Source organism: Meriones unguiculatus, chromosome 17, assembly GCF_030254825.1.
Source record: "Meriones unguiculatus strain TT.TT164.6M chromosome 17, Bangor_MerUng_6.1, whole genome shotgun sequence".
Classification (NCBI taxonomy): domain Eukaryota; kingdom Metazoa; phylum Chordata; class Mammalia; order Rodentia; family Muridae; genus Meriones; species Meriones unguiculatus.
In genome coordinates, this window is record NC_083364.1 from 97,042,732 (window position 1) to 97,069,162 (window position 26,431).

Sequence of the window (26,431 nt, forward strand, 5' to 3'; positions counted from 1 at the left end):
TGACACGGGGTTCCCTGTAGCCCAGGATGGCCCTGAGCACACATGTAGACAAGGATGGCTCTAAATGCCTAATCCTCCTCCCCTGCACCTCCTGAGTGCTGGGAATACAGGCCCATGGCACCACGCCTGGTGTAAGTCACGCTAGGAATGGAACTTAAGACTCTGCAAGCCCTAGTGACTGAGCCACACCACAGGCCCGGAGAGTCTGTAAGAACAGATTAAAACTCAGCTCACCTCAGAAACGCATGCTTTACCTGTGTGGCAGCCCTGAATCGGATCCCCTAAGGAAATGGCTACTTTCTATGGGATCGGGGACAATTAAAAGTCTGGTTCTTGTGGTTTTCCTTAAAAAGCTGACATTTTCTGCTTCTGGGATACCTCACTCAGGATGATCTATTCTAGGTCCCACCATTTGCCTGCAAATTTCATGATTTCCTCATTTTTAATTGCTCAGTAGTATTCCATTGTGTAAAAGTACCACAATTTCTGTATCCATTCTTCAGTTGAGGGGCATCTGGGGTTTTTCCAGCTTCTGGCTATTACAAATAAAGCTGCTATAAATATGGTTGAACAAATGTCCTTATTGTGTCCTTGAGCCTCTTTTGGATATATGCCTAGGAGTGGTATAGCTTGATCTTGAGGAATCACTATTCCTATTTGTCTGAGAAAGCGCCAGATTGACTTCCAAAGTGGTTGTACAAGTTTGCATTCCCACCAGCAATGGAGGAGGGTTCCCCTTTCTCCACATCCTCTCCAGCATGTGTTGAGTTTTTGATTTTAGCCATTCTGATGAGTGTAAGGTGAAATCTCAGGGTCGTTTTGATTTGCATCTCCCTGATGGCTAAGGATGTTGAGCATTTCTTTAAGTGTTTTTCTACTGTTCTACAGTCCTCTACAGAGAGTTCTCTGTTTAACTCCATGCCCCATTTTTTAATTGGATTACTTGATTTGTTGCATCCCAACTTCTTGAGTTCTTTTTATATACTGGATATTAGCCATGGTATATACTCACTTATATAGACCTATAAGATAGGATAAATATACTGAAATCTATACACCTAAAGAAGATAAACAAGAAAGAGGACTCGGGGTAAGATGACCAATCCTCACTTAGAAAGACAAATGGGATGGACATTGGAAGTAGGAGAAAACAAGTAACAGGACAGGAGCCTACAGCACAGGGCACCTGAAAGACTCTACCTAGCAGTGTATCAAAGCAGATATTAAGACTCATAACCAAACCTTCGACAGAGTGCAGGGAATCATATGAAAGAAGGGGGAGTTAGTAAGACCTGGAGAGGACAGGAGCGCCACAAGGACCAAATATATCAGGGCACAGGGATCTTTCATGAGACTGTTTCTCCAACCAAGGACCATATATGGATATAACCTAGAACCCCTGCTCAGATATAGCCCAGGGTAACTCAGTGTCCAAATGTGTTCTCTAATAAGGAGAACAGGGACTATTCCTGACATGAACTCACTGGCTGGCTCTTTGACACCCCCGAGGGAGGAGCAGCCTTGCTAGGCCACAGAAGAAGACATTGCAGCCAGGCCTGAAGAGACTTGATAAGCTAGGGTCTTATCAAGGGGAGGAGGTCCTCCCCTAGTAGTGGACTTGGAAACGGGCAGGGAGAAGATGAGGGAGGGAGGGTGGGATTGGGAGGGAAGGAGAGAGGGGGCTACAGCTGGGATACAAAGTGAATAAACTGTAATTAATATAAAAAATAAAAGAATTACAAAAAATAAAGCTGACATTTTGAATTCAGTTTTAAAAACCACGGCACAGAGATGAAGCAGGAATGAGCAGAGACGGGGACGTCTGTGCAGCCCTACAGCTGAGACACAACATGAACTCGAGTGTTTCCAATCACCCTCCGGGGCCCTGTGCCGAGAGACACGCAGACAGCATGCTAGCCAGCGCCTGGGGAGCTGCACAGGGTCCGCCTTCCCTGGGAAAGAGCTCAGCGAGTCGGCCTCGCCTCTCGGGAGAGCTTAGGTAAGGGAGAGTTGCTGTAGGTGACCTCTCCCTGGATCGTCACACAAGCCTGGCTGTGCCGGTGGTTGTTGTTCACACTTACAATCTTCTCAACACTCGGGGGGGGGGGGGTGGTGACCAGCCACCTGAAGCATGTCAGCCTCCCATTACTCAGCCGCAGACAGACAGCAGTGGCCATCTGACCCATGGAGGGGCTGACGAGGTAAATGGTGAGGAGTCAGTGGTACTGACATCTGGCTTCAAGTAAACAGACATACACACACACACACACACACACGTATGTATATATGTATGTATGTGTGTGTATGTATGTGTGTATGTGTGTGTATATATGAATGTGTATACATGTATATATGGCCTGTCCACATGTAAGAACATGGATAAGCAGAGGTGGGGAGTTTGGTCAGGGAAAAATGGGTCTGTGAGCTTCTCTTTCCACCTTCGAAAAGTAACGTCCCAGGCTGAGATTCAAGGTCTTTCACACCTTGGATCAACTCGGACGAAGTTCATTTGGAAACAGGTGATTCTTCCTGAGGAATACTGAAAAGGCAGCCACACATGGTGACAGTGAGGGTTAGGGGGACATTTGGAAAACCAAAGTAAGGGAAAAGCAAGGGTTCCAACTTGAAATCTCATTTGAAGGCCTTGTTCTTCAGTACTTAGGCCCAGCTCCGCGTGCCTTCCAAAGCCACTAACTCAGGAGACAGTGGGGTTCTGGAAGAGGCACCCGGTGTCTTCACAGTGAATCTTCTAAGAACCAGGTTCAGGTTAAGTGAAAGAAGCCAAATCATAAAATAGTGCCCACAGACCCAAAAATCTTCCAGTGTTCTACCAGATGCTAGCAGGACTTAGAGAAGAGTAACCAAAAACACACCTGGGGCTGAGGGGATGGCCAGCATGGGCCTGCTCCTGTGCACGCAGGAGGACTGAGCTCCAGCCCCAGAACCTGCAGTCCCAGTACTGGGCCTGCCAGAGGAACGTCCAGCTGAGCGGAGTAGGCAAAGGACTTACATCAAGCCAGACATGTGAGGAGCCCAGGATTAATCCTAAGCAGAATCCTGTTAGCACATTTCTGAAAGCATTTCTAAGGTAGACACACACACACACACACACACACACACACACACACACAGAGAGAGAGAGAGAGAGAGAGAGAGAGAGAGAGAGAGAGAGAGAGACACCCACTGCAGGAACTGGAACCTCAGTGTGTCTCCAACCAGAGCTGAGGACCAGGTGACGCTGGGCCCACAGCTGGCCCTCCCCGAGACTCTGCGATGCACCCCACTCCCACATGTGTGTCTGAGATGCCAACCCGGCTAGAACACATCTCTTTTCATTTTGGTGTCTTTGTGTCAGACTTAAAGAAGCCTCACGTAAAATGATCAAAGATGTCTGCGTGGTCCTCGCAAACCTACATCCCAGCAGCGGCGCTTCAATGCCTTCCTGTGAATCCTCTGAAAATGAGCGTTCTGAGGCTGTCTGGCAGTGGAAGGCTGTGCCTCACAGCTATAATATTTTTAAAAGGCATTCAGTTTAAATTAATATGTTTGGCCAGACAACTGTATTAAAATTCTTGTTATTTTTCTCTTATAATGGCAGCCTGTGGTATGACTAGTCTTCTTCAAAAACTCTGTGCAGTTATTGCTTCTCTCTCGCCCGGGGTCCATCATGTGGTTTCCATTTGCGTGGGTTACGCTGCGATACCTCATTAAAGCAAACACTCGGCTAAAGCAGAGTCTTCATTCCGTGCCACAAGGGCGTCCACGGCTCAGGAGGCTTCAGAGGCTCGTAACTCACTGCCGAGTAGCCTCGTAGCAGCTGCTCAACGGATCCCACCTCCGCTGGGTGATGTCACAGGGCCACGCTCTCAAAGCAAACAGCCGGTGGAAAGTCTGTGTGTGCTCTCGTGCAACAAAGCCCTGACTGTGTAAACAGAGCTGTTTTCCTACACAGTAAACAGTCCTCTCACCAACACTCAGACACATGCATACATACACACATACATATATACACACATATGCAAGCACACACACAGACACTAACACACACATACACACATAGAGCATACACACGCAAGCACACAGACACATACTTACATACACACACATACAAGCACACACATAGACACATACATACACACACACAAGCACACACAGACACATACACACACATATACACATGCAAGCACACACAGAGACACATACATATAGACATAGGCAGACAGACAGACGACGGACACAGCAAGCACTCCAGTTACACTTGAGCCACATCAAGGACTGCAAATCAGCTCTTCCGGCCCGCGTCTCTCTTGCTGGACAGCTCCTTGCACAAGCCTTTCCTCCAGAGCCCTGCCCTGCCCTGGCATGTCTGCAGCCAGCCCTAGCACTGCTCACTTGGCTTCCCGGATCTCTGTGGGACAGTGAGCGTCTGTCATGGAGGGGAAGCAGCTCCACTCTAAGGAAAAGGCACGGGGGGGTCGGGGGGAGGGACTGAGGACAATTTTGCAGAGGTTGAAGATTGCCATGGCGTACAGGGAGGAGGCCATGGCTCAGGCCTCAGAAAGCAGCCCCGCCCCAGGACCATGTGCAGGCCCCACAGGAGAGACCCCTGCTCCCACCACACCCCGAGGCACTCTGGTGCTGTGGAAGGGTGGGTGGGGCAGCGAGGAGGCAAGGAGGAAGTGTGCATCACTGAAGCTGACCACAGCCCTGAGTGTGCCCGCCCTTACCTATTTGTGTGTATGCGGGGACTGACCCCAGGGCGATCCAGACCTCCACCAAGGGCTTCACCGTCAGCCCTCTTTCACTTTGCTTTTCCTAGCCGTGGCCTCCCCACGTTGCCCAGCTGCAGCCAGGCTGGCCTTGAACTTGTGATTCTCCTGCTGCAGCCCCCTCCGTGACCAGGCTGAGAGCTGTCACCGCCAGCTCCAGTCCTGCCTTCTCTCACGGGCTTTAAGAGATGCCTGGGTGAAAGGCGCCCGGCAGCTGGAAACTGGCTGCTCTCGTGCTCCCTCGGCTCGGAACTCTCCGGATCACACTTGTGGACTCTGCTCACCATGTAACTCAGGCACACTGTGAAGGAAAGGCTGGGCCCTCAGCCCGTCACCCACCCTGATAATCCCAGTGAACCGAGCCGGCCACAGGGCACCAGCAAGAAGCCTGCCTCCCGTCTTACACCACCAGGAACCTCATCCTCTCAGACGGACGGCGCACTTTGTGTCATGGATTGCTGCTTCCTGGAGTAAAAAAAGAACCTTCGATGATTTACCTTTCACTGAATATATCTGCAAAAGCAGTGTGTCGGATTAAATAAAATCTTAATTTAAATTTACTTATGAATAATTAAAACTAAAACACTACCAGAGTCAGTCTCTAAAACTATTCCTGTGCACTATTTAAAGTAAGTTTTAAAAAACACACAGCACATTTAACAAGAGAACTTCCCTAGTTCTGATGAATTCATGCGGCTCTCCTTGGGAGCTGGGGAGACTTGCGTGAAGCCGGACACACTCACATACAGGCAGAGCCCACTCCCCGCACTCGGCCAGCAGAGCGGGTGGCAGTGCCCAGCTGTGACCTGTGATCCCAGTGCAGAGACAGGCACAAGTCACGGCTCACCGACCTGCTAGCCTTAGTGAGCGCCAGCGAGAGAGCCTGTCTCTCTCAATTGCCATCTGGCATCAAGCCCTGGCCTCCATGAGTGCACACACACTCACACACACACACACACACACACACACACACTCACACCCTTTATACTGTCCTGAAAACATTACAGCTTTGAACGCAAACCCCTTAGTGTTACAAATTCTGACCGTGTTGTTTATAAACTTATTGAGATGCCCTGTGACTCTTCAGTGTGAATTACTCAAATTCCAGGTTTTGCTGTGTGTATTTTCCAGGGACCTGTTTACCAGTTCTGGGGCTGTGTCGGCTCTGATTTCTCCAGAGACTCAAAGATGTTTACAGGACGATGATATCACGACCATGACAGGCTTTGCCATGCTTACACCGCCGGGTTGCCAGGGCCTCGGGAATCAGCCTTCAGAATCCCATCACTGTACGTTCACATGTTCCCGACACCCGAGGGTGTGTCAGAGACAGTGGACTGTTTGGGGCACCTCAGGCACGCACAGGCGGGTGTGCTTGCACACTCCTACGAGGCAGTCTGACACTCCCACTGTGAACCAGCAATGAGCGCACACTGTAAGCAAGTCACTGTTCAGGAAGCAGGAGGGACTGTCTCTCACAGAGACACACCCAAGGGCACGGAGGTCTCCCACTGCCGTTCCAATTCAGTTCCTTGTTGAAGCCACTGTAAGGAGAACCGGGTGGGCAGACAGCTCCCTAGGGAAAGTGCTGGCTGGGCAATCACAGGACCCGAGTTCAAGTCCCACCTCCCCCGTAAAGAGGCTCCTGCCTGCAGCGTGAGGCGAAGACCGGCGCACCGGCGCCCATCCGATCATGCATACTTGGCAAGGCCTGGCCAGAGAGGGGTGTGGCTCAAAGAGGGAAAAGGTGACTAACACCTGACAGAAGGACCTGGGTCGGCCTCCGCGAGCATGTGCACACACGCGCACACTCTCCCCTATACACACACGGAAACGTCTGAAAGGGATCTTTTCCGCATCTCCCTTTGGCAGTGGGGAGCATGAGAAGGACAGAGCGTGTGCTCACGAGTCTTCTCTTGAAACTTCTGACACGCCAGACCCTGCTCCCCGAAATGTACTCCCTGGTGGGGAAGAAGCGGGGCGAGCCGAGTCTTCTGCAGAGCTCACTCCAGCGTGCACACAAGCATCTGCACAACACATGCGGCTGCCTTTGACGCCATACCCTGACCTGAGGCCTCACTGCCCGCCCAGCTCAGACCGACTCCATCAGCCGTGTCCGACCCTCAAGTGACAGCTGACGTCCCTTCAGTGATGGCTGTTTTCCCTGTGGCCTTTTTTCTCGTGTCTCATTTGTTTCTGCAGTGCCGAGGGTAACGCCGGGGCCTTTTGCTCACGAGACAAGTGCTGTGCCACTGACCCCATCCCAGTCCTCAGGATGGGATCCAGATCTGCCACTAGCAGAGACCCCAAAGTTACCTTTGGCCCACCAGTCTCCCCGCAGGTTTATCAGTGATATGCACGTGTTAAAGGAGATCACTCGGAAATTATTCCTGCACAGCAGGGGATAATATTGGGGTTTTTTGTAAACCTCTCTGCCTTCCCAGTTTTCTGCAGTGACTTTCATCGTGGTGGTTTTTCCACTCTCCACTCAGTGTACTGAAGGAGTAAAGATGGGCGCAGAAGGAAAGAAGGCCGTCTCCTCCCCTTGCCCTGGCACCAACACCCTGACAGCGGCCAGGGAAAAGGCTCAGTGGGGAGAGAGCTTGTTACACAAGCGTGAGAACCCCGGTTCGGATGCCCAGACCTCACATGAAGGCTGGGAACAGCAGCACACTCTCGCAACCCCAAGTCAGAGGGGAAGGAAAAGCCACATCAACACCTGGCAGGTCGCTGAGGTGAGGCCCACACTACACCTCTGTGTGCGAGTGAGAACCACACAGCTGTGCCAGAGAGAAGGCCGAGGGAGGACCAGGGTCAGTGGCACAGGGCCGGCATGAGGTCACAGGCCATAGCGGAGATCACGGGAAGGTTTGGGACAACACAACATTCTGATGGAGCTGGGTGTCCATCGGGTCACAGGTTGTGTGCAGAGAGCAAAGTCACAAAAATGCCAGAGTGGAAGTGAGGACTGGCCAGGAGGCCGGAATGATGCTGAGCTTTCTAATCAGACAATGAGATTCTTTGAAAATACACAGCAGGGACATACCTTTCCAACACACACACACACACACACACACACACACACACACACATCCCTAATGGCAGCCAGCCAACAAAAGTGATTAAGCACCACGCAGAGGCTGGGGCTGGCCCTGAACTGATGAGGAGAAAATCTGAAGCTAAGGCCCCTCGTGCTAACTATGGCCTTCAGCCTGCACAGTGCCCGCTCCTGCTCTTCCTGAAGACGCCATGCCAGGAGGACCCCTGCTTCCTGACCCTCTGCTGTCCCCACACCTTTCTCAGGGCAGGTTCCACCCTCTTCGGCTCACGAGAACCCGCCTCAGCTTGGACCCGGCCGCCTCAGCTTGGACCCGGCCGCCTCAGCTTGGACCCCGGCCGCCTCAGCTTGGACCCGGCCGCCTCAGCTTCGACCCGGCCGCCCCTCCTCCATCCCGGGGCCTGAGCACTGTGAACTGAAATCCTAACTGTGCAATGACGGGTGCGCAGGGCGTGCTGCACCCCCGCTCCTGAGCGCGGAGCCTACTCCAGCCCCGGAAGGGCTGGTCGCTCCACCCTCATTTATGTAGCCCCCAGGGCTATGGGGGCCCTTCCTGCCCGGCTCCTTAAGCAAAGTTCTTTCACTTCACTCGGAGCCGCCCTGGTGTTCACTCTGCTGAGAAGGAGAGCAAGGTGGCACCTCCCAACATGGACCCCTGAGCCCCAACTCTCCTTGGAGCGTCACCCAGACTTTCTACCTTTTGACTGGTGCGGGGGGTGGGGGGAGGCACCCTGATCCTTTTGCCTGCTGGGAGTCCACGCCCAGGCCCAGGCTGGGCACTCTGCTGTGTGCTGAGACTGCCGCAGGTGCACTGGCCCCAGCCACCATGCTGTAAACTTGAGCTCTCTCTCCAAACGCTGGTGCAGGCGCTCACACCTCTACGGGAGTGATTTTCCTTGCTGTGACAGCTCACAGCGCTGTGCTCCATGTGAAGGCGTTTCTCCCCACCACTCTGTCTCCATCAAAAGAAACAGAGGGGCCCTGGAGGCCAAAAGCCACTCCTGACCATTCCAGGGTCCAGCCCCTACTTTTGCAGGGCTTGGGCCTGGGTGTCCGTTACCTTCCTGATCCCCTCCCCCCCCCCCCCGCTGGTCACGTCTGGGGACAGGAGTGAGGCCTGCGGGTGCACCTCAGGACTGCTGGCGCAGCAAGCACAGAACTCTGGGTTTGGAGCCCGTCATCGGCAGACTTGGGGTAGTGATGTTTATAATCCTTGCACTTGGGATTACAGAAGGATCTGAGGTTTGGGGTCTCTCTTAGCTACACAGGAGTTCAAGGCTAGCTTGACCTAGTAACACCATGTCTCAAAAATAAATAAACAAATAAAAACGGGACACGGCCCTCCTCACACATACACCCACTACCAGGCAAACAAGTAAACAGAAGGCAACGGGAGGTGCAGCCAGGCAGAGTGAGTCAGTCCTGGCTTAGTCCCCTTCGGTGAGTACAGGACATGCCCCTGAGCTGACGACCCCTGCCCGTCTGCCGATGTCCAGCTGCTGTTCCTTCAAGTCTGGCCCGGGCTCAGGCTGAGTGGAGAAGGATGTGCCTGAAGATGACCCCAGAGTCTGCCAAGGCCACAGGGTTGGAGGCAGTCACTGTGATGGCTGCCTGTGAGCCAGAGAGGCAGGTTAGAGGTTAGGTTACCTTGCTAACCACAGACGCCATCACCGACCGGGTGGTGAGCTATGGGCTCACCCTCGCCAAGGCGTCTGCTGCTGGCTTAGAGGGAGGATGGTGCGTTACTAATGCTGCCACACTGGCTGTGTGTCTTCCAGCCCCCACACAACTGCCTGTGTGTGACATTCACAGGCTCATCTCTAATCACCATCATCTTAAGTGTCACACTGACTCGCACAGTCGAGAGAAAACATGGCTACACGAGAGGACTCTCTGGCATTTGGAAGGGCCTCTTGATTCGAGAAGAAAGTGTCTGCCACATTCCAGGGCGCCTCAGGCAGAGTCCGCTACCCCTGCAGGATTCCGTGCCATTGCAGCCTGGTTCTTGAATGCTTTCACTGTGTTCTGCTCTTTGTTTTGTAGAAATTGATTTGACTTCCACAAGCAAAAATACCTGCCCACATTATATCTACCTAAAGAAGTCACAGACTGACAGTTTTACTTCACTGCTGTTGAGTGACAAGACTTTCCGGGGAGTTCCACACCCAGTCTCACTCACCCCAGACAGCGAGCCCCAAAAGATCAATGCACAGACACCCACATCTCACTCACCCCAGACAGCGAGCCTCAAAACACCAATGCACAGACACCCACATCTCACTCACCCCAGACGGAGCCACAAAACACCAACGCGCAGACACCAAGTCCAATTTGGTGAACCAATGAGTTTTACCGGGGTTACTTATAGGAGGCCAAACAACTCGAAGACAACTGCCCAGCAAGGACCACCCCTGCATGGTGACAACTCAGGAGATGGCAACCTGCGGCCCACTGCCACCCTGCAGGCACCTTCCCACGGGTTGTGGGCCCTTCCCAGCTGACTCGGTGGGCCTACACCTCTTCCCGGCAGCTCAGCTGGTTTGCAGCTACTCTGTTCTGTCGCTTTGCAGCTCAACTTTCTTCCATCTGAGGCGGTGCTCAGCTTTCACTGCTTACCCTGGCACGGAGGGGCCAAGCCAATCTGCTCCGCTTCAGGGACTTCCTGAAACTGTTTTGGGTTGTTTACTTTCCTGCTTAGTGAGTTTCTTACAGGGTGGAATGTTTCATCTCAGAGAAAACTATCACATAACAATTATACTCAACAGAACAATATTCCAACTCCAGAAACATAGTTATCAAAACGAAGGCCTGTGTAAGATCTCATGCTGTTCACTACAAATGACTTTTAGTATTTACAGTCTAATTACATGCAACAAAAGACACAATGTATGCAAAGTACTTCATTGCACACATTCTTAGATGAGAAAATACGTGGACAGTAAGCAGGAAAATCTAGGGCTCTTTTAAAGTGTGGTAATTGCTCTGCACTAAAATATAGTGATGACAAATCCCATAGTGGCTTTCTACAAAATAGAAAAAATAAAACAAAATTCTACTTTTCCCCTCTCTTGGTTTCCTTTTTTTTTTTTAAGCTCTAGTGAAAAGGAACAAGAGAAAATTTACAAAGTATATGCCTTGGGAGTTTAATACTTGCAAAACTTCACAACAGAAACACAAATACACACACTCAACATACAAACACACTCACACACAAATATACACACACACACACATACACACACACCTACCTCATGGTTCTCATTCTAATGTAACCCAAGGTGATCCAGAAAACACTAGAAATCTCTGAGGACCTTAGGGTTAAAACCTTGTTTCATAAGCTGGCATGGTGGCACACACCTTTAATCCCAGCACTGGGGAGGCAGAGGCAGGTGGATCTTCATGAGTTCAAGGCCAGCCTGATCTACAAAAGTGAACCTAGGACAACCAGAGCTACACAGAGAAACCCTGTCTTGAAAAAACAGAACAAACAAAAAGCCAAAACCCTCCTTTGTTTCATTTCAATAAAGCAGCTTTGAGCCATGTGCCACAGAGATCTGCTGCAGCGGCTGAGGTTTTAACTGTGACCTCCCATGCAGAGTTAGCATTTTCACCTCAAGTTGTAAACTGCTTCCACACATGATGCTCTAAGCCACCACAGGCCCCATTCTAGGAGCTCAGACTCTAATCCTCTCAAACAGAGACGACCACTGCTTGGCAATTCCAGACAACGAATTTTGTTCATTTTTAAACCTGCTGATTCTCCTCACTGTTTCCTCTTCCTGCTAAAATCCCTCCTCTTCTAACCAGACACCTCTCATTCTTTCTCCCCATCATGACTCACTGGCTTAATTAAAGTTGAAAAGGAAATTTTTAAATAAATACTAGAAGCTCCATGATTACACAACAGTGTTCAGGAGAGTGTTTAGAAGTGCACAGTGATGTGACAACTCCACCCAGCCCCCGAGTCTTCCAGAGGCTTTTAGAAGATGACACGGTCCCAAGTCCACAGAAGAGCGGACACTCAAGTCTTTGCTGCCCCTGTGGTCCCTCAGCCCGGGTCCTACAGCGGTGAGCTACGCGTTAGCTCCAGGCTCTTCACAGCAACAGACTGTGGAATGGTGGCCGCATCCCGAGCGCCCTGCCGCTCACCAGCGGAGGCCCCATCCCGAGCGCCCTGCCGCTCACCAGCGGTGGCCGCACACCACCGGGAACCTCCGAGCCTGGAGTTCAGCGGCTCAACGATGGTCTACAGCCAAATCCACCTACTCAGCAATACCACAGTGTAGGCTTCCCTCACCTAGATGTCTGTCTGTGCCTGTGTGTGCATGTGTGTGTGTGTACATGAGTGTATGTGCTCACAGAAGCCAGAGGAAGGTGTTGCATGCTCCAGAGATGGTAGCTGTGAGCCACCCTGACATGAGTGCAGGAAATGATCTCAGGTCCCCTACAAAAGCAGCAACTACCCTTAACGGCTGAACCCTCTCTATAGCCCAAGAAATGCAGTTTTAAGTCACACACACACACACACACACACACACACACACACAAAACTTCTCAATATACTGAGAAGCCATGAAGGTGTGATGACAGCAAAGATTAAAGGAAGAATAAATTATTCTCTGAATAACCCAGCATACCAGGACTCGTTTGAAGGAAACGCTGCCGTGATGGCCACAGCTGTGAGCACATCAAACATCGACGTAGAGAAAGTGGGAGGTAGGCAGTTTTTCATCACTAGCTGGCTCATCGGAACAGAGAGAGGAATAGTGAGAAGCGCAAGAGATGGACAGTCGGGAGCCTGTGTGTCCAGGGCAGAGCAGCCGCTGCCACCTGACACTGAAGAAACGGCTTCAAAAGCCTCAAAGACTCAAATATGGGAAACCCGGTACAGAAGAACAGGAGCAGAAGGACAGAAGGACGCGCCCGTGGAAGCATTCGCCATTAGTTTTCTTCCTAGTTCCTGGGTTCCACACACTCTTCAAGGCAGAAGGTTGGAGCAGGAGGCCGGCAGAGCGCAGGAGGCCTCCCATGGTCCACACTGGATGGAGATTCCCCTCCATTCAGCAGTGCACAGCTGGAAACAGACCCTTCCCTCCAGGTCCCACTTCCCCAGAAGTGTGAAGCTCACAGGGGCACACGCAGGACCAGCTCACGGCTGCATCGGAGGAGACACGGTGCTAAGACTCCACCACGGGAGAGCAAAGGCTGACGGGATGAGCATCATGATTCAGACATTTATGTCCGAAGTGCCACTAAGCAGTAACAGGAGAGGCAAATAGTAAAAACTAGAATAAAAAAAAAAAAAAAACACAACTTTATTCATGCAAAAAAAAAAAAAAAGAGAAAAAAACGTTGACGTTCTCAAATTCAGTAAACGTTCCAGCTCTGACCAGTGGCACTGAGGACAGCAGACTGTCAATCTGGGAGTGGCCCAATGCCAGTACATAGGATTTCAGTGCTCAGCCAGTGGGCAGCCATTAATGTGCTGTCAGTGTCCTGGTCTGACTAAATTAGTTTTGCACATAAAATGCCAATGTCCGGCTTCAAGTGCGTCTAAGTACAGCTAATCACTTCAATGATGGAGAGGAGTGCCTTCAACTGATCAATACCCTGTTCTATGAATTAAAAGGCTCCCAAAGCACACAAGTTTTTGTTACAGTCAAAAATGTGTTAAAAGGAAACAAAGTGTTATTTTTCTCCATACTCAGGACAACATTTCTTCACGTTGTGTGTTTTATGTAACATAGGGCTTCCTGCTTTTGTGTCTTTAAATTTCATGTCTGAGGAATCAAGCCTGGATGCAGGAAGCTTACAGACATCCCATTCCCATGGAAGACTAAACAGCACAGCACACTGTTCAAACTATCCAAAGTTAAAAATACTCTGCTGGGTCTGGGGAGATGGCTCAGTCAATGAAGTAACTGCCATACAAGCACGACCAACATTCATATCCCAGCACCCACGTAAGCCTAGCGATGGCAAAGCAGAGGCAGGAGGATTCCCGGAGGCCACTGGCCACTGGTTTTACTCATTCAAGGAGTTCCATGCTTTAGTCAAAGACTTTGTCTCAAAGAACAATGTGGCAAAGGCTTGGAAAAGACACCTAACACTGGCCTCTGGTCTCAACATGCATGCACACGCGCATGCTCTCACACACATGCAGAGCCTCCCCTTACTTCCTAGGATCTTCGTTCACTGATAACATAGGCTAAGTACTCACTAGTCCAAGAGCCTGAAACCTAAAATGCTTCAAAGTCAGAGAGATTTGAGAGTAGACATAACATTACAATGGCAAATCCCTCACCTGACCTCCACGACAGTTCATATCCTCACCTGACCTCCATGACAGTTCATATCCTCACCTGACCTCCACAGTCTCCATATCCTCACCTGACCTCCACAGTGTCCATATCCTCACCTGACCTCCACAGTCTCCATATCCTCACCTGACCTCCACAGTCTCCATATCCTCACCTGACCTCCAGTGTCCATATCCTCACCTGACCTCCACTCTCCATATCCTCACCTGACCTCCACGGTCTCCATATCCTCACCTGACCTCCACAGTCTCCATATCCTCACCTGACCTCCAGTGTCCATATCCCTCACCTGACCTCCACAGTGTTCATATCCCTCACCTGACCTCCACAGTGTTCATATCCCTCACCTGACCTCCATGACGACTCATGGTCAAACCTCAGATGAAGAAAAAACATTGCATCAGATTTTCTTCATAGGATGTGTGCAATGGCAAATAAAGTAAAAACTAAGCTTCACGTTAGACTTGAGCCCTACCCCAAGATAGCTCAATGTGACTCTGCACGTAGTCCCAACCCCAAAATAATCTGAAATCTGAAATGCTGTATTTCTGGAACAAAGCATCTTGACTAAAAGGCAGTCTGCCCGAGCTCTCCATTTTGTGTACACCCTCTCTGCAGGGCCAGAAGCAGGCCCACCCCTGCAGACTTTACACAAGCCCTGTGAGGTGTGATGAAGGATGTAAAGCCCACACCATCCTCTTCCCACACGGTAACAGGAAGTAGACAAGTCAGGAAAGGCTTCTGACTGCTTGACTTTGGTCCAGCAATGGACACACATAAGATGTGTTTTAAACCTGGGTTTTAAAACAAAACTCCAGAGACTCACAGGACAAAGACCACATGGCCCTTTGGCCTCAAACTCAGTTCAACAATACCATCACTTAATGTCATCATTAACAGTTTGTGAGACTAATGGAAAAGCCCATGTAAACTAGCGTCATTGTTTGTTTGGGGACCCCGACAGCAGCAGTGAATTAGCAGTGCACACTTCATGTTTAAAAAGGTAAATTGCACCTCCCAGAAAAATCGAGAGAGGACCACTAAAAAATCAATAGCTGTGCTTTCTTCAATCTGTCTACTTTTTAAATCACTCTCAGAAAGACATGCATTCTCAATTAAGCAAAACACAGCCAGAATTTTCATTCAACCTTGGAATTTGGAGATCTACAAAATACTTTCTCTGCTTTTTACAGTCCCTGCTGCTTTGGGACAAACCCCACATCTGGGTACCAGAATCGAAGAGGCGAAACCCACAGAGACACACGCGCATGTCCTGCTTGTAAATCCTCTGGCTTTCAGAGGAAAGGCACTGGTGTGTCCTACCCCATGGAAATCTCAGCGAGGGTTTATCAGAGGTCTCCAGAGAAGAAACGGTGGGCGTGCTCAGGAGGCTCACAGGGTGTGCGCAGCCCAGCAGCCCCAGGTAGCTCCTAACAAAAGCCCAGCCGAGGAGCTCGCTCTGCAGCCTGATGCAGCCTATGGACCTGTCCCCGGTGCTGAGCACAATCAAGCGACCTGGGCAGTCGCTCTGGAGCTGCTGTCCCTCTGGGGGAGGCCTAAGGTCCCGCTTGGTTTCCTTTGCCCTGCTTTGTTTCAGTCAAGAGAGCTGGGTAGGAATGAGAGTTCGCTTTGGTTCCGTGGACTGGTCCAGTGGGCTGTCCATTACCAGCAGAGGCTCCTCAGTAGGGGGGCCGCGCCCAGGAGGTCCAGGAGCCCAGAGCAGCTTGCAGTTGGTCCGTGAGCGCATCAAAGTGTTGGTGAGCACGCACATTCTGGGAGAAAACATTCACCACAGTTCTAAAGAGGCCCATGACTCAACACGCTCAGTACATCGCCAAGGTGGAGCAGAGTGGAGGAGCCCAGGAGGCATGTGGGTGTCTGAAATGCACAGACGTAAGGAGGCCGATTCCCCTGGGGTTCTGGGGACAGCTGCAGTCCGCACAGCGATATGTGGGGTGGCAAATGACGGTGCTCCTGTGAGATCACCCTGGAGCTGGAATCTCTGTGACCAGGCCGTGACGGCTAACACTGGCAAGCTCACGGGGCAGCCAGCCGCCTGGCAGCAGAGCGTGGTCCACTGCAAAGAGCTGCTGCCAGATTCCACATTCGCTGCAATCCATGTCACTACTGAGAGGCTCCACCCTCACTCATGAGGACCGTGCTAGTCCGTTACGTCCTCAGCCTCATGTATCTGGAGTTAGCTGCGCCTCCTCAACAAATAAAGCTGTCACCCAATGTCTGGCCACCTAGAACAAGCACACTGTAGAACACTATGGCGAGGAACGGGCCCACGGATGCAGCAGATAGCTAGGGGTGACCTTCTGAAAAAGTCAAAGCTACAGAGCTGGGAACGCAGCAAGTGGCTGTCAGGGGTCAGGATGGGGAGGGAGGAAAAAGCAGAGGCTGTGGGGATTCTCACATAGTCTAGGCAATGTGGCAAAGAGGATGCAAAGCCTAGCCCGACTGTCCACGCCTACAGAATAAACGAGCTAGAAAGTGACTGATGCGCTGTCACGGATCCAAGATTGAAACAAATGGTGTGGTGCAGCCACACTGAAGGAGGCTGAGCTGCGTGAGGCAGGGCTGATGAGAACCTTGTACTTCCTGTTCAAGTCTGCTGACCTGAAGCCACTGCAAAAGGCAGAGCACGGAGGGAGGGAGAGATGGGCGGATGGATGGTAGGAAGGTAGATAGACGACAGAGATGGATGACAGATAGGTGACATAGATAATATATGTAATGAGAAAGATGATAGACAAGATAGATGATAGGCTGAGAGATGGCAGACAGGTGACGGACTGATAATACATATAATAAGAGAGATGACAGACAAGGTAGACGGCAGATGGACTGAGAGACGGCACCTCGTGAGGAAGTGTGTTAGAGAGTCCAGAGGTAGGAAGGCTGAGAGGGTTTTCAGATTTCAAATGTGAAATATTCTCCTTGACTTTTGATTTTCCATTTTTAAGATCTGTGCGCACTGGTACATGTCTGGGGTAGCCGTGGAAGCTTATTTTCCTTACTATGTAATATTCCATATTTGCCCACTCTCGTTCACAGACACTCGGGCTGTTTCCTCTGCTGCCGGCACAGTTTCAGGGTGCTTACGCCAGACAGTGAGTGTATCTGTGAGGGACAGACACGGGCTCACCTTCTGCTCCACCTAGAGAGATGAGACTGACACCAAAATGCTAGCGTGTGCTTCTGCCGTGCCACGTGCAAACCGAAGGAGCTAAAGTGAGCAGAGCTTTCTGCTCCACACCCCTGTGAGTGAAGAGCAGAAAGCTAATCTGCCGTATGTGCGAGCCACCCTTCCTTCTTGTCATTGTCTGCAGCCCTCCAAACACAGAAGGGGCAAAGGTCAAACACAGAAGGGGCAAAGGTCAAACATAGAAGGGGTAAAGGTCAAGTGTTCTGAACAAACACAGCTGCTATAAGACACAAAACGGATTTAAGAAGAGGAAGAGGAAGATCCTCCTCTTCCTCAGTGGCAGCCTGTGGCCACAGACTCGAGAGCCACACGGTCCCCAGGGCCACAGACACAGACATGCGGTCCCCTGGGCGCTGCTCCATGCACAGCACAGCGGTGCACACTTCCCTGGAGAATACCTCGGCGTGCGAGAGCTTTGCATCGGAAAGGGTGCTCCCCTCCAGGGCTCGGTGAGCACTGAGCGAGGCCCCAGCCCTGGCAGAGCTTCCTCTCCCGGGGGTGGAAACCCCGTGTGCACACCATTTCACCAGGAAATCGGGGAAGAAAGCGGGTTCCTCCGGCCTGCTGTCTAACAAGAGGCACCTGGGAAACCATTCAGCACGGAGCAGGAGCAGGTCTCGGGGAAGCAGGTCCTGGGGGAGTGCCCTGCCTCTCTGGCAGCTACAGCCAGGAGGCCCTGTGACGTCACATCGCCGAACCGCCTCTCCAAGGCAAGAACAATTCAGGCAGACATTTACTTTTAAAAACCTCTGTTGGCCTTTGGACTGGACTGCTGGTATCCTGACAATCCATCAACCCAGATCAGCAGGAAGTAGATAAAAGAGGTCTTCAGCCCTTTCCCTACTAATCTCCTACCTAAGGTTGTTGGGGAGGCAGAGTTGGAAGGGAGGTAAAGGTGCTTAAGAACCCAAAGTAAAGCAGGTGTGGTGAAAAATCTAAAAAAAAAAAAAAACCTCTGTGACTGAGACTAGAGAGGCGGTAAAAGCACCTGCTCTGCAGCCGACAATGAATGTGAGGCCTGGATCCTAATTACTTGTTCAAAAGAATACTATTTAAGAAAACACTGAACTAGTACCCGTGAAGAGAACCTAGGAAAATAAGGTAACACAAGACCCAGCTGTTTGATTGGAATTTTCTTTCTGTAGCCTTTATTTGTGTGGACTATACTAAAATCCCCACCGGATCTCCAGCCCGCCGAGATAGCTGGGCAGGTCCGTGCTCCATATCTGCTCCCTTCCTTCACCTCCAGAGCCTCAGGACAGGAAAGTCAGGACACAGCTGTCAGGTTTGGGGTTCAAGGCTCCTAGAGGGTCAGCACTGAGATGACCTCACTCTTGAACCCTGAAATCCAGCAGCTCATGCCCAGTGGGCCCCCACAGAGGAGGGAATAAAGCAGGGCCAGCAGCCGTTTCCAGGAAAGTCAGAGAGTGCAAGTTCTCAGCCTGGGGCCACGCCCACTCTCCACAACTGCTCCACTCCAGTCAACAACCCTGAGCAAGAGAGGGAGCCTGCTGGCTTCTCTGAAATGCCCCTGGTGCCAGAGCTCTGGCTCCTTGGGCAAAGGCTCTTGTGGAGGAAGCCTGATGACCTGAGTTCAATCCCCAGAACCCACATAAAGGTAGAAAGGGAAAACCAACTCCAAGACATTGTCTTCTGACCTCCAAAAGCACAAACCGGCACTCTGCCACACAATAATGAGAACAACAACAGCAAACTTTAGAACCATCTTTACATCCATGAGAGGTAAATGTCGTGCAGTTTCTGTGTGTCATAAAACAGTATTTCAGGAACTTTTCCTAGCGTTTAGACCTGTGAAAGCTGTTCCTTAGCTGCCCCTGAGCTGGAGTCTGCCTTGCTTACTTGACCAGACCCCGAGATAGTTCTAACAAGGGTGGTCGGCACGGCAGTGCAGCTGAGGAGGAAGCTGGACGCCTCCCAGCCGGGACGGAGCTTACCTGAAGACGGGCTGCCGGGTCAGGGACAGTCTGGATCATGTCCTTCAGCACACCAGCCACGCAGAACCCGGGACAGCTGCAAGACAAAAGGACGCAGGATGGCAAACAGCCTCGGTCCTGGCTTTCACTCCCAGGAACACTGCAGGACTGGAGCACGTTAGGACGCTCAGCTCCGCACTATGCTCAGCTCTGCTCCACAGCATCCTTAGGTGACGAGGGTCCCTGTCCCCTGATGACATCACCTCCAGTCACCAGAGAACTCAGTCTACAAGGCCAGAAGAAACTGGCCAGCCTGCATCTTGAAATGGCTCACAAAGCTGAAGAGCAGTGAGCTCCAGTGTTCAGTGCCCCAACCACGGAGGACAACAATGAAGCCGACATTTTAAAAAAATAAAACTGGAAAGGAGGAATTTGAATGTCCTTGATACAAAGAAATGACAAACACTTGAAGCGACAGACATCGAAACCAACAACTGGGTACAATCACACCTTCATGAGTGAACATTTTTAGAAAGATGGCTGACATCATACGCAATTCACATATCCTGCTTTGCATGATCAACCCTGACAAGTCTTAAAATGGAGAAATTAAAGAAAACACAGAATTTTTTCTGAAGTGGACCTTAGACATTCCAACACAAATCAATGCAATTAACACATCTGTTTGTGCTTTAAGTTCATTTTGTTTTGTTTTCGAGGCGGGGTCTTATGTACCAGACTGGTCTTGAACTCTTGACACTCCTGCCTCCTCCTCTCAAGTGCTTGGATGACAGCCGTCACCAGCATCTCCTCTACTACTGAGATCTGAAAATACAGCTGCCATTTTGAACACCCAGAGCCAGCCCCCAGGCTAAGGACCACGAAGACATTTGTCCCTCTCATCCTGGTTTTGACTCTGAGTATCATCCAGGGGAGGCCACAGAGACTTGGCCAAGGGGAGCTCAATCAGTATTCCCTACTGATGTGCAACAGAACCAGGATGCAGGTCAGACTAGCCATCTTACCCCCAATGCCACATCCTAGTTCCATTTCTTTTGAGTGACAGATACCCTGAACCAAAACAACAGAAAGGTACATTTGGCTTGCACGCTCAGGTCACAGTCTCTCATTCAGAGCCGTCAAGGTGGAACTCAAAGCAGAAACTCGAAGGCAGGGCTGCTCCCAGGCCGTCCCACAGGACCACGGACTACAGACATGTGGCTGTTTTACGTCGTCAAGATGAGGGGCAGCTTAGAGCAGCACATTTAAGACAGCAGATCACTGACCTACACATCACACCCTGAATAATCAAGTTTCTAAGGTCTCCCTTAAAGCTTTTTCCGGACAGAGCCATGAAAGCAGACTCAAGGACGAAAGTGAAAAGAAATGGACACTACTGAAACACGGACATCCTACTTCCAGTCAGCTGGGGTCACAGGCTAAACAAGTCAATGACCTGAGCTTCAGCATTCCCCTGCGCTCCCCGTGGCCACCGCCATGCTGTCCCTGCCTTACGGGTCCTCAAAGCACGGGACAGACAAACTCCTCCTCCATGAACTGCTCTTCTCGGGAGTTTTGTTGCAGTGATGTGGAAAGTAACTCATATAGTCGTCTTTCCAGTCCCAGAAAACTGCAGAGAAGCTGCCCAGAGGAACAGGTGGTGGAAAAGCTGGCGTCCACCCAAACACGCCTGTCCAGATGGACGGCAGCTGTGGGGGTTAGATACAAGACCAGACTCTAGAAAGCTTGGGCATTAGGGCTCTTCCAGGGGACAGGGAACCGGGTCTCCCTCCTTAGAAACCTGGAAGGTCAATGGGTCCCAAAAGCCCTCTTCCTCACCACAAACTGGGGACAATGATACTGTGCTACAGTGTAAGAATGTGCTCCGTCTCCCCCTGATTCCCTGGCATGGACCCCCAAACCGTGGAATTCCCTATGTGATGAGAATCCTTTGTGCTAAAATGATGACCCTGATGTGCCTAGTTTCCAAAAAGATAAAACCCTGATTACTATTTGAACTTTTACACTCTCCCAACCCTAAATTCTGGGCTAGCACAAGAGGATAGAGATGGAGCAAACCAACATTTTATGAGGTGACCATGACTACTTAAGGAAAGCTCCGTGGAGACTACCAGTGACACTCAAGAGATGCTCTTGTGTGGTGAGCTTCTCCTGGGGCGACTCAGCACACACAATCCACCCACCCAGACAGGGTCCCATGACACACCAAAAGCACCGATACTGCTGAAGGCCAACTTGGTGAACCCCGAGTTCTGCTGGACTTCTTCCTGCCTGAGTCAGTGTTCTGCTGCTGTGGAGACACATGACCAAGGACAGCATCTAGCTGGGGGCTTGCAAGTTCAACAGCTTAGTCCATCACCATCACGGTGAGAAGCATGGCTGCAGGCAGGTGTGGTGCCGGAGACGCAGCTGAGATTTCTACATCGTGATTTACAGGCAACAGAGAGATTGCGCCCACCCCTCTGACACACTTCCTCCAACAAGGCCACACCTCCTAATCCTTTCAAATAGTGCCACTCTCTGGTGACTAAGCATTCAAATATATGAGCCTATGGGGAGGAATTCTCATTCAGGCCACCTGAGGTTACTTAAAGAAACGTGGATTAAAGGTTAATTCTAGAAATGACTCAAAGCCTGCATAATCAAGGCCAACCCCAGCAGGGGTGACAGGTCACAGAAGCTGGGAGCTGAAAAACACTCAACAGCCTGCAGGCAGCTCAACAGGTTGGAAAGTGTCTTTACAAATGACTCAAGTTGGTCTAAACCTCCAGCAGGCAGCACAGCTAGTCTCTGCTTCTTCTGGGCAGCCAGTCTGGTCTCAAAAGCCTGCCTTGCAGCTTGGCTTGTCTTAGAAGGACTCTAAGCTTCTTTTGATTACTCTGAAAGAGAAGGAGGTGCCTAAAGAAATCTGATCAGTTTCAGGGACTTCCTGACGCTATTTGGAGTTGTAAAGAAAGTAAACGTTCTGAAGGATAGAATGTATCGGTCTCAGAGGAAACTGTTACATAACAGCTGTGAGCCGGGAAACACACTGACATCCTAAAGGAGTGTCTACCGAAAGCCGAATCCTTTCAGGATCACTCCCGACCCAGCCTCATCCGCTTACCTTGAGTGTCCTTCCTAACCAAATACAGCGGTTCCTCGCTTTCTTGAGTTCTAGGAGAGGAGTCATCCCAGAGTTACTGAAGCCAAAATAATACAGGACGCTGCAAGCAAGCGCAAGGCAAGTGGGAGTCACGTGGAGACAACTGGTAAAGAAACGAGTAGACCTGGAGGACTAGAGTCCCAACCCTGGGGTGCTGGATGCTAACTCCAGATAGTTAGTGGCAGCAAACTGAACAATTGGGTTCTCAGTGTCAGGGTACTGGATACGAAAGCAGTTGAAGAGAGGGAACAGAATGGAAGCCTGCCATAGGTGTCCTCTGTAAGACTCCACCCAGCAGGGGATGGAAGCAGATGTTGAGACTCACAGCTAAACTTTGGACAGAGTGCAGGTAGTCTTACGGAAGAAGAGAGGGATGAAAGCGCCCAGAGGGGACTGGAACTGCACAACGAGACCAACAAACCCAACTAATCTGGGTCCAGGGGCCTGCAGAGAATGATGTACCAACCAAGGATCATGCATGGAGAGGACATAGACCCCCACTCAGATGTAGCCCATGGAAGCTCAGTCTCCATGTAGGCTCCCTAGTAGGAGAACAGGGGCTACCTCTGACATGGACTCTGTTGCCTGCTCTTTGATCACTTCTGAACCCTGGCCAGCCTGGCCACAGAGGAAGATGCAGGCAGTCATGATGAGACTTGATAGGCTGGGGTCAGTTGGTAGGAAAGGAGGGCTCCCCCTTTCTGAGGACTAGAGGAGGGGATGGGGGTGGGGTGGGACCAGAAGGAGATTAGGAAGGAATTGGAATGTAAAGTGAATAAATTTTTAAAAATTAATTTAAAATTAAAAAGAAAACTGTTGTTCCAGCATGTGTTGTCACTTGAGTTTTTGATCTTAGCCGTTCTGATGGGTGTAAGGTGAAATCTCAGGGTCATTTTGATTTGCATTTCCCTGATGACTAAAGACATTGAGCATTTCTTTTAGTGTTTCTCTGCTGTTCGATATTCCTCTATTGAGAATTCTCTGTTTAGTTCTGCACCCCATTTTAATTGGATTACTTGATTTGTTGGCATCTAACTTCTTGAGTTCTTTATCTATTCTGGATATTAGCCCTCTGTCAGATGTAGGGTTAGTGAAGATCCTTTCCCAGTCTGTAGGCTGTCATTTTGTTCTGCTGACAGCGTCCTTTGCTTTACAAAAGCTTTTCAGTTTCATGAGGTCCCACTTACTAATTGTTGATCTTAGAGCCTGTGCTGTTGGTGTTCTGTACAGGAAGTTGTCTCATGTGCCAGTGAGTTCAGTTCAAGGTTCTTCCCCACTTTTTCTTCTAATAGATTTAGTGTGTCTGGTTTTATGTTGAGGTCTTTGATCTCCTTGGACTTTTGTTTTGTGCAGGGTGATAAATATGGATCTTTAAGCATTTTTATACATGTAGACATCCAGTTAGATCAGCACCATTTGTTGAAGATGCTGGAGAAAGGGAAAACCTCCTCCTTGCTGGTGGCAATGTAAATTTGTACAATCACTTTGGAAATCAATCTGGCCCTTTCTCAGACAATTAGGAATAGCGCTGCCTCAAGATCCAGCCATACCACTCCTAGGCATATATTCAAAATACGCTCAAGTGCACAACAAGGACATTTGCTCAACCATGTTCAGAGCAGCTTTATTTGAAATAGCCAGAACCTGGAAACAACCCAGATTTCCCTCAACAGAGGAATGGATACAGAAATTGTGGTACATTTGCACAACAGAATACTACTAAGCAATTATAAATAAGGAACTCATGAAATTTGCAGGCAAATGGTAGGAACTAGAAAAGATCATCTTGTGTAAGGTAACCAGAAGCAGAAAGACACACATAGTATATACTCACTTATAAGTGAATATTAGACATATAATATAGGATAAACATACTAAAATCTGTACACCTGAAGAAGCTAATCAGGAAGGAGAACCCTGAATAAGATGCTCAGTCCTCACTCAGAAAGGCAAATGGGATGAACATTGGAAGAGGGAGGAAACAGGGAACAGGACAGGAGTCTACCACAGGGGGCCTCTGAAAGGCTCTACCCAGCAGGGTTTTAAAGCAGATGCTGAGACTCATAGCCAAACTTTGGGCAGACTGCAGGGAATCTTATGAAAGAAGGGGGAGATAAAGAGACCTGGAGGGGACAGGAGCTCCACAAGGAGAGCAACAGAACCAAAAAATCTGGACCCAGGGGTCTTTTCTGAGACTGATACTCCAACCAAGGACCATGCATGGAGATAACCTGGAATCCCTGCACAAATGTAGCCCATAGCAGCTCAGTGTCCAAGTGGGTTCCCTAGTAAGGGGGGCAGGGACTGTCTCTGACGTGAATTCAATGGCTGGCTCTTTGATCACCTCCCCTGAGGGGGCAGGCAGCCTTACCAGGCCACAGAGGAAGACAATGAAGCCAGTCCTGATGAGACCTGATAGACTAGGGTCAGATGGAAGGGGAGGGGGACCTCCTCATCAGTGGATTTGGGGAGGAGAAGAGGCAAGAAGGGTGGGACTGGGAGGGGTTAGGGGAGGGGGCTACAGCTGGGATACAAAGTTAATAAACTGTAATTAATAAAAATAAAATAAAAATTACAAAAGGAAAAAATCTGATCAAGAAAAAAGATCTTAAGTCAGGGGTGGTCTCTTATAGTAAAATATTTCGTTGTCATAATAAAATACCTGAAGCAGTCTATTACAAACAAAGAGGTTTGTTTTGCAGACCACAGAGATGGAGGGTACAGGTCCAAACATGCCATAGCCTACAAGGGCCCTCGGGCATCCCTGGGTCACAATGTAGTGGAACTAACCACGACCTCTGTGCTTGGCTTCTCACCTCATCCTCACAAACCTCCAGGATCTGGGCGACAGGTGTCAGCCTAACCACCCGAAGCGATCCGTTGCTCCTCACGGTCCAGCCCCCAGGCTCACATGCAGCCCGGCCTCCCATGGCCACTAACAGAACACTGAGCTTAGGCCATGAGCTGTGTTCTAACCACACACAGGGGGCGGCTTATTCATGCTACAGTTTACCTTTAACTGTCCTTGGTTCTGCCACCGTTTTTCTCTGGGAGTCATTTGTCCTGTTCATGATCAATACAGCTTTTCTTGGGTCACCAAAGATCCTGGCACAACCTGAAATTAAATTGAAAACTTTAAAGCTTATTTCTCCAAATGAGAGTAAGATTACCTGCACAGTTAATGGCAAAACTTATTTCTTAAAACACTGTTTTAAAATATCCTGAAAAGGAGGAGGGGACTCAAAATCCTCTTAAGAGAGATGGAGGGCGTTGTACCCTCGTGAGGGAAGCAGGAGGAAATTTTGGTAATAAAATGCAGGAGGGGCTGAGCTGCCAGTATGGAGCAAGCTCTCGTGGAGAAGAAGCTCAGTATTTCCATCTCTCAAAGCTCCCAGCATCAACACCACCTCACATGCACACACATAAACCCCCCCCCACACACACACTGTGCACACACACACACTAAAATCATTCCATGGACTATCATTAAACAATGGTTTTAGTCCCAGAGGGGGGGGAAAAACTAACTCTTTCAATTTGTAAATACTATAAAATTTTTTTTTTTTTAAGATTAGACCATCACCAGCTAAAAATGAAGAAAAAAATCTTTCTTAGAATATGTGGGCAAACAAATCTAAAATTCAACCTCTCTCTCTCTCTCTGATATACAGGAATACCTAAACTTTTACAACTTTCCAAGAAAAACATCCCATTGATAAACATTATATTTAGTGGAATCATTTCTACAGAAAATTAGAAATGGAGTCTATTTCCATCAAAAACACTTTATATTAGAGACCGGTTTGGGTATTGTATCAAAGTCCATGTTTGCCATCGGCAACTTTACTTCTGTTTCCTGCTGTTCCCCTCAGGAGTCTCCAGTCCACTCCATCCAAAGCATCAGGGATGTGAGCAGACTGTCTCGTCAGTTACCCAAATGTCACAACCACACCCTTGCCAAGACCCAGGCTAA

General features: G+C 49.9%; 1 protein-coding gene across 1 annotated transcript in view; it reads right to left on the reverse strand.

Annotated features, from left to right (window-relative positions):
- Window positions 1-25,560, reverse strand: part of Erg (ETS transcription factor ERG) — a 129,657-nt gene extending 104,097 nt beyond the window's left edge. The window contains exons 1-2 of the mRNA XM_060370811.1: window positions 25,472-25,560; window positions 19,314-19,389 (exon numbers count right to left, since the gene is read on the reverse strand). Coding sequence (XP_060226794.1) covers window positions 19,314-19,352 — 39 coding nt within the window. The 5' untranslated portion in view covers window positions 19,353-19,389; window positions 25,472-25,560. The remainder of the gene's footprint in view (window positions 1-19,313; window positions 19,390-25,471) is intronic.
- Between the last annotated feature and the right edge of the window lie 871 nt (window positions 25,561-26,431).